Consider the following 8,617-nt stretch of genomic DNA (forward strand, 5'->3'; position numbering starts at 1 on the left):
GCCCTTTGCTGCGTGTCATCTCTCTCTGTCCCCCTTTCCTGTCTATCTTCAGCTGTCACTATAATAAAAGGCAATAAAAAAGCCCCCAAAAATATTAAATTCATTACTTTTAGCTAAATAATTCAACTATTTATCCATTACTTTTAAATAACTGTTTAGACTTCTCTGCCCGTCTGCTAAGTTTTCACATACTCTCATAAAACGTGTTTATTTTACAACGGACTCAATATGTGGATAGGCTATTTCCTTTTTGTAAAATTAGTTGAGCTACTCTACAGTCTTTCCAGTACCCACTGACACCTTCAGTGGGTACTGCCTCCTGGGGTACAAGTACCCTTTTTTGTGAATCGCTGTACTAGACTGCACTGTATGTGTATGTTTGTAATTTTTTTGCTGTGAGTTCAGACTAAAGTTGTATTTTTCTTTACACATTTTCTATTTTTACTTTTTCTTGCATTCACTCACAATAACTCAATGATACAGCTCAGTCAGTTATCCATCGGACAGGATCAGGTACGCAAGCAACAAAGACATCCAGCTCATGGGAGTCAGTTATGTGCTCGTGTGTTTGTGTAGTGAAGTGTGAGATTATGAGATTATTGGCTCTGAGAACAGGCTCACTCGAGCCAAGAAAACTTATGGGATGAACGTGAACGTGAGAAGGGAAACCAGAGACGTGGAGTAGGGAAAGGAAATGAAACAAAATCACATCAAGCCACATCAAGATGCAGAAAGGTCAAGGTAATATCAACAGGGTGAGGAGATTAAATTGACAGAGTGAAGTAAGATTAAAAAGCAAGAAAAGAGTAGAAAAGAAAGAGAAGAAGCAGAGGCTGCTGGGGAAACAGTCTGCAGTCGAGTCAGACTGTTTACATGCAGCTCCTGTTGGGTGTGAGCGTGTGCACATTTGTACGTGCACGCTCTTCCTGCCTCCCGTGGGTCTCCAGTGTCCCTGCGCTCCAGGTGGGCTTTGCATTTTTAATCGATACTGTCTGTAGTGATTAACACCAGTCTTCTCTCTGCAGCAGAAAAACAGAAGGAAGGAGCGAGGGAGACAGAAAGAGAGATGGAAATCTGTCATACACGAGGCAGGGTGTGTGAGTGAGTGAGTGACTGTGTGTGTGTGTGTGTGTGCGTGTGTGTTTGTTTGGCAGTAATGACCCTCTGCCTCTGGGCTCCTACTGAGTATGTTTATCTCCCACAGCAGCACAGGGCAAAAATGGATGATGCATCATTGCCACACACACACACACACACACACACACCTTGTGCATTTACTCTTTTTTTCTCCCCTTTTCTCTAATTGCCTCCCTCCTGCATTCTTCCTTACACACACTCACACACACACACTCACACACACACACACACAGTCCCTCGTCTCATTCCATATTACTTACTCCTGTCTCACGTACCGTAAAGGTTCTTTCTTCCTATTTCACTCCTCTCTCATTTTCCCTCCCACTTGTGTTGCAATATGCCTATTAATGATGCAGCTAGAGCGCCACTGCCAACTTCCTGCCTCTGACAGAGAGAGAGAGAAAGAGAGAGAGAGAGAGAGAGAGAGAGAGAGAAAGGAGTGTAGTTGTGGTGTACATGCCCTGCTTTGTACCACTCCCTCTAATCTCTCCACCCCTCTGTCCGTGTTGTTTTCCTCAGAGTTAGCCCATGCGAGCGGCGTGTGGACTGAGTGCAGCTGTTTCGTTCCGAGCAGAGCCCAACATGTGAGAAGATGTCTGTTGGAGGTTGTGCTTGTCCCGGTGAGTGCCTACTCTCACTCTTTCACTGTCTTTGCCTCTCTTCTCCCTCTTTCCGTGCTCAGTGTTGCTGTCAGAGAAATGACTTATGTAAAAGTGCTGCAAAGCTGCCTAGGGCCAGCTGTGTGAGTGTGACTTTGTGTGTGTGTGTGTGTTCGTGAAGCCATGCTACACTCTCAACACATGTCCTAAAACAAGGTTATAGACTTGAGGCTACCACACTTTAGGATTGAGTTGTTCAGCAGACCCTCTCAGTCACGCTAGCTTGCTGTGCCATTGATCTGGCTCTTTGAGTTTTGCCACATACACAGACGCTGGGATATCAATAAGTACTTCTTTTCACTCTTTTTCTCTGCTCCACTGTAGGTCTTCTTGATTATTTGTGCCTTTGTATGTCTAGAAGAGTTAAGTCACCACACTGTCAGGAATTGTTTTTCATATTTGTACCATGGGTCCGAACTGAATGAGGCAAAAGTAATTTACTCACTGCAGAATTGTTTAAAGCTGGTCTCTCTTGATGAGTTTAAACCACTAATGAGGGCACTTGAGAAGATTTAACTAAGAGTTGAATTTGGAGTGCTGCTGTTTGGATTATTAGACGGCTCTTTGTCATTGTGACTTTGCATTTTGCATTCCTGCATATTTTCATTCGTTATGCAGTTGTCACGCTTGGCTTGGCTTTTCCTGAAATCGTTCCTGATTTTTAAGCTTTAAATAAAGATTACATAAAATATGATTTACTGCCATTGTCTTACTGGTACTTCAATCCACACTCTGCTCCTGTGCTACTGTGTCAGAGCAAGAGGAAGGAAATGTAATACTGTCTGCACGTGTCAGTCTTTGGCAAGCAGAAACGTTTTTTTGCAATTTTTATCAAGTAGATCTTATAATGTGTTCTCTCTCATAGAGTGCTTGATCCTTATTTGACTTTGGAGCAATTTCTCTTTAACGGTACCCCAGTGAGAGCAGGCAGGCTACAGAGACGGTTACCTTGTGCATAGTGAAAGCCTTACAGTGCCAGGGGACGAGCTTCGTACAGCACCAGGGAGCAAGTAACAGATAGAAATTGAATCGTAGCATCTGCTTAGGGGGATCTCAGAGAGGACAGATTGAATTAGGGTGTCAGTATCATTTTAATGGGGCTGTTCTGATTCATTGGTAGTCAGCTATCAGATTGAATAAAATTAGAGAGGCCTCTGCTTGATGTTCTCTTCTCAGATCTTTTCTCTTCACTATCTCGCTTCGTCACTTTCTCCTGTAGTTTTCCAGTATCTCTGCCTCCTTCGCTCCCTCTGTTGACAGACTTTACCGTGGAGCAGAAACTTTTAATGACATCCACATGTTCTCGAAGGATGTATTGAGAAAAAGAGGTCGGAAGCAGAGAGGTCTGCCGCGTGTGCGCGTTGTGCACCAACGGTCAAATGCTCGCAGGTTTACACATGCAGGCATGCGTGCAAACTTGCAGCATGCACGTACGCTCGTACAACTGAATGAGGAGCCTGCTATGACAAGTTTAGGCTGGTAGATCTCTCAGATAGCCACAGCGCGGCATTGATCAACACTGGTTTCTCTCTCCCTCCCTGTGCGTGCACTGTAAATCATTATATTTGAAGGCTGGTTTGTTTACATTCTTGTATGATGGTGGATGGAAGATCCTCCCCATCTTTTGTGTGTGAGTCTGCATTGGAAAAACAAATCCTCTCTTATTCTAACATCACTTTTTCTTTTCTTTTCCCTTTGTTCAGTTACTGGGTCAGAGTATTACTGAACAGAGGAATCTGAACTGATCGTATTTGCATGTGACAGAATGCGAGCCATCATAAAGGACAGACTTCTCCTGTCTGTCAGTTTCATTGACAACACTGTGACATCCTGCTGTTGTTGTGACTTTGCTGTGAATCAGCCTTTTTATGGCTTTGTTCCGCGCATGAAGGAGATCCGTCCTAACACAGTGGAGCCAATCACATCCTTTGTTCAGACTAAATGGTAAAAATAGATTGCCTGTGAGCTGAAGATACCCCCCCTCCACTCTCACATGCACCCACTCAAGCATGTGCTCCCCTCTGCTCACCACTCTCTCCGTCTCTCACCCATCTCACTCTAACCCCTCCCTCCCGTTTCTGCCTTCCTCATCTCACTCTTTCCCCCCTTTTCCTTTTTCACCCTCTCTCCCTCTCTGTCACTCCCCTCATCCCTCGCTCACTGGCTTTTGCAGTAACAGTGGCGTTACCTCATGCAGAAAGTCACATGGCTCCTGATTGGAGAAAAGTGACTTAAAGCAGAGCCAAGATGGCAGCCAAACGGCCAAGGCTTTTTTGATTACCGTTACACAACAACATGACTGGCTCAGCTTTATCTCCCTGCACTGAAAGCCTGTGCCTCTCTTTCTTTTCCTCCTCAATTCTTCACTTCTCCTCGTCCCCTCCTCTCTCTAGCCCAGTGAGTCTCTCAGACCTTGTTTGCTAGATCAAAATGGCTGTGTGTGTGCAGAGGAAGAGAGAAAGAAGGAATGCGTGGGAGACAGAGATGCTGGGGAGTCAGAGAGATTGGGGGGGGGGGTGCAGAGTAGAGACGAGCTGTAGTGATGTCACATCTGCTGCAGGCCGACAGGATGGCAGAGGAAAAGCTGCCATGTGCCACACGGCCGAGAGGAAGGAAGGAGGGGGGGGGGGGGGCGACTAAATGTGTGGGCAGGAAAAAAATATTTTCTATCAAAGCACACCTTTATTTGTGAGAGATGTGCAAGTTGCAGCGTCTTTAAAACAGGAAAGCAGGTTTGGTGCTGAGGTAGAAGGTGCACAGGCTGAAACAGAGCTGTGCTGAAAACGAGAGTTGCAGTTGTTTGAAAGCTACCCGTGTATGTAATATGTCAGAACTGTTGCAAACCATTAAATCAGATTTTTACACAAGACTTACTTGTGTATCTAGAACTAACCAGTTTGAGCAAACAGACTATGAATAGCACTCAGTTTTGATTAAACTGTACGCAAATCAAGGCACATGTTGATATTTTAAAGTTGTTAAAGGGAATTCTGCTATAACAATCTATATTTAGCTTTTGGACAGTAAAGTGTCATGACTTGAATTGATGATGTCAGCAGGTGGAGGTGGAGTTGGTGGAGTTTGCCCACTTACTTGGTATGAGCGACTGACTCACCAGGCTTAGAGAGTTTGTGTTTGAGATGTGACATTAAAACAAGTGTTATTTGAATGTTGAGCATCGTGTTGCGAGTTAGATGAAGAGTCCACAGTCCAGTGAAATTAAGGGCTGTGACATAATTGTTTCAATATATACAATCTGTGGAGCGGCTCCAAGATTTAGAGTCTCTAAATAAAATCATCATTGCAGTATGTCTCTCTGTTGTTCAGTTTAAGAACAGACATTAATGCTGAGTTGTTCAGGATTATAAGAAATGTTTCTATTTTATGGAGGATTTTCCTTTTTTTTTAACACAGACACATTATATAAGTGAGTTTGGGCAAAACATTTTTTTCAGGACACGTCATTTCATTCCCTGGAGAACAAGAGAAGCTGTAAAAAAAAAAATGACTGAACCTACTGCACCAGACCAATCCTCTATGACGTACCTTAGGGACTGGCTAATTCCGCCTGGATTCAGATCAGTGACCCCTTGTCATTGCAAGCATCCACAACAACAACCTTCACATACTAGCCTTCTTTTGTTATCTTTCAATTTATCTTGAACACATGCTGTTTAACTTCCTCTTGTCAAGCCACAGTAGCATCCTCTGGGTGCAGCCTGTGTTAGTTCTGTCTGCTGCCTCGTTGCTATCACTACCAGTCAGGTGTCACAACAGTTTCCCTGACAGTTTAGTGGCTCCACTTTGGCGGCTAGAAAAACAAGAATCTAAACACGCTGTTCACCAGCGCTCTCTTCACAATACATCTGAAGGTTTTGGAAAATGTTTTTGAGGCATGTGTGTGGCGCGTGTGAATTCAGTTTAAACTTGTTTACAGCTCACCTCAGTTTCTTTATCTAGGTCAGTTTCTTCAAATGTACAACTGTACAGATGTTTGATTAATGAATTAAAAATCCGATCTATTATATATTTTTCTGCAGTAGAGACCCACATTATTCATTTCCATGTCTATGCGTGGAATGTATTTCAGTCTGAATGCTATGCATAAAATAGTACATGTAAAGTGATGGAGCTAGGGGTCTATAAATACAAGATCTTGTGTAGTACAAGACCAGTTTTACGGTGACTAAAATAGGACTTAGTTCTATATGACTGCCATATTCTGATTAAGCCTTTAATGTTATCACTGCCTGCCAGCCCTACTTGCCAGGTACTCTGTGTATGTCTGTACTAAATGTGAAATAGGATCCAATACTCAGAACTGAAACAATGCATGCAATATCCCATATTCTTCTGCACATAATCCACACTTCAGCATTCGGTCCAGTATTATTAGTTTCATATTATAATAATGCAGAGTTCTATCAGTCTTAAAATATAAGCATTATTGTGCCATGTAAACGTTATTGATTGTTATAATGGTGGAATAGGCAAATAAAGTTCTAACTGCATGATACAAACTGGATGATTTATTTAAAAATGCCAGTGTTAGTTGTGAATACTGTACAGTATGAACTCCTGGATAAAGTTCATTCTGTTGTATTCTAGTCTGTTCTATTCTGAAGCACGAGGAAGCTGTTTGCAGCATTTGCCAGCAGAGGGAGATGCTGTTCTATTACATCTCTCCTTGTGTCAGTCCATCAACACTGAACAGACAGCAGACAGGGGAATCATTGTTTTCAACAAGAGATCCTCGATCCGGCTCCATGTTATAACAAAAGGCTTTAGTGCTTCTTTTATTCCCCCTGTAGCTGTTTCATAATTTATCATGTCATAACTACGAAGGCAACTCTTTAGGTTGTGACAGTTACTTTAGCTTGAAATAGATTTTGGTTTTGCTTTTTTTTCCTAAATGTAATCGAGTGATGATATCCATTTAAGCTGAACAACATCCTGGTAACAAGAATAGGTTACAGCTGCGGAAGGAGCAAAAAGATAAGATGAAAATTTTAAATAAATATACTACAACTGTTGTTGAAAATGACATTTCAGGTCCAATGTGGATTTTGTTTAAATGATGTAACCCATAATTCACATAAAACAAATTATTTATCTCGAGCTGCAGCAGATCTCTGCTCTATGCCTGACGTGGGGTTTATGCAATAGAAATGACTGTTGTTAGATGTGTTTACTCTCTTAATGAGATGCATTGGTTCACTTCTCTCATCTGTACTCCCTGGCTTATATGATTCTACAAACTGAGTTGCAGCTCAAGTGAAAGCCTCAACATATTGAGCTTTAAATGCACTTTGAGACCACAAAGGCTTCTCTGGCATTCAAATACATTGCTTGTAAACATTAGAGTGGTTATTGATTAAAAGTAAGGCCGCAGATTATACCCTTACATAATCTGAGGCTATGACAGGCTCAGGCCTGTGGTCTAAAGGAATTCAGTTATCAGCCAAGTCAATCATTTTTCATCAGCCTTTTAAGAAGTTGGCTTGAATTAAACAGCCTGTTTAGGTAAATAGTTATGATAATAAACCTCTTGAATCTGAATCTTGAATCTTAAATTGTCACAGCTGAAAAGTGTAAACAGAACTTCTGAATCACACTACATGTATTTAAATAAGGGCATGTAAACCAAAGCATTTGGGGACTGTTAAGGTCAGGACTTATTGTACAGTACTGGATCACCAGTGTTAGTTCACATAGTTCCAGCAGCCCTGGCAAAATAAATTCACTTAATTCTGATTATTATGACCGAATTAGGTTTCAGTGCAACCCATTATACAAAGGTTTTTATAAACGCATCAGGTCGGAAAGATACTCTCAGATACTGTTTCACGGGATACAATCCTGCTAGTTTTTGGTCTGCAGTTGAACCCAGGAGTTTCCAAACTAAAACAATTAAAGGCATGTATAATTTCATTGGACTAATTGGTATTATTATGATAAAACTTTATTAATTCCTTGGAGAAATTTACAAGCTGCTTGGCCTTATATATAATAAAAAAAAAAAACAACTTTACCAGCTGCAACATTAAAGTAATGCCTACATATTAATGGAACAATAATTATTATTCAGTAATATAATATATGTTATTCTGAAATGGACCAGTATGTATAATGAGAACTTTTACTACTTACTTTAACGACCTCTTCCAGCAGTGGTGTAGTGGTGCCTAGAAATGGGTAATTTACGCCCCAAGTGGCCCGTCCAGCAAAGGATAAAGGTCCTGTTATAAACAATGACATTTAAGATTACTCTTGCATATTTAACTCACCCAAAAATGGGCCAGTAGTAGTTGCACAAAATCACTTAACTTCTGCAGCAGCCACAGAAGAGCTGCAGATTCAATACTGGTCCACAGAACTGTGTGAACACTACAGAATGATGCGTGTATGCATTTATATTAAGACATATAAAAAACGGTCCGCTTGGAACTTGCTTCTGATATGTTTCCATATCAAAATCCTTAAAAAGGCATCTACTCCTTCTACCTCGTTAAAAATGTCAGACTATGAATATGCAAATGTTGTTAAAGTTTTCCTACTGGACACAAGACGTCTCCTACTTCACTGTAAAGTCCATTCTCAGTGTATGTGCACTGGTGGTTTAGGTTTCTACATCACACTTGTATAAGTTGCATACTGGACCAGGACGGACATCTAAAGTCCTCTCTCCTTAAAAATCTGAGAAAAAAAAAAAAAAAAAGAGCACAGAGAAGCTTTTCATAAAAAAACACACACACATACATACACCCGGCACAGTGAAGCTCAAACATCCAACAGTAGGAACAAGAATAAAAACATATTTT

The 8,617-nt window shown here is 41.3% G+C and overlaps 1 protein-coding gene across 4 annotated transcripts in view; it reads left to right on the top strand.

Moving 5' to 3' along the window:
- Window positions 1–1,594: 1,594 nt before the first annotated feature.
- ldb1a (LIM domain binding 1a) overlaps window positions 1,595–8,617 on the top strand; it is a 19,615-nt gene continuing 12,592 nt past the window's right edge. For 2 of the 4 annotated variants that reach the window (XM_035663437.1, XM_035663438.1), the window contains exon 1: window positions 1,595–1,757. In XM_035663437.1, coding sequence (XP_035519330.1) covers window positions 1,730–1,757 — 28 coding nt within the window. In that variant the 5' untranslated portion in view covers window positions 1,595–1,729. The remainder of the gene's footprint in view (window positions 1,758–8,617) is intronic. The other 2 variants (XM_035663440.1, XM_035663441.1) reach the window with 1 other exon arrangement.

Source organism: Morone saxatilis, unplaced genomic scaffold (assembly GCF_004916995.1).
Source record: "Morone saxatilis isolate NCDOM2014 unplaced genomic scaffold, NCSU_SB_2.0 Contig19, whole genome shotgun sequence".
NCBI lineage: Eukaryota > Metazoa > Chordata > Actinopteri > Moronidae > Morone > Morone saxatilis.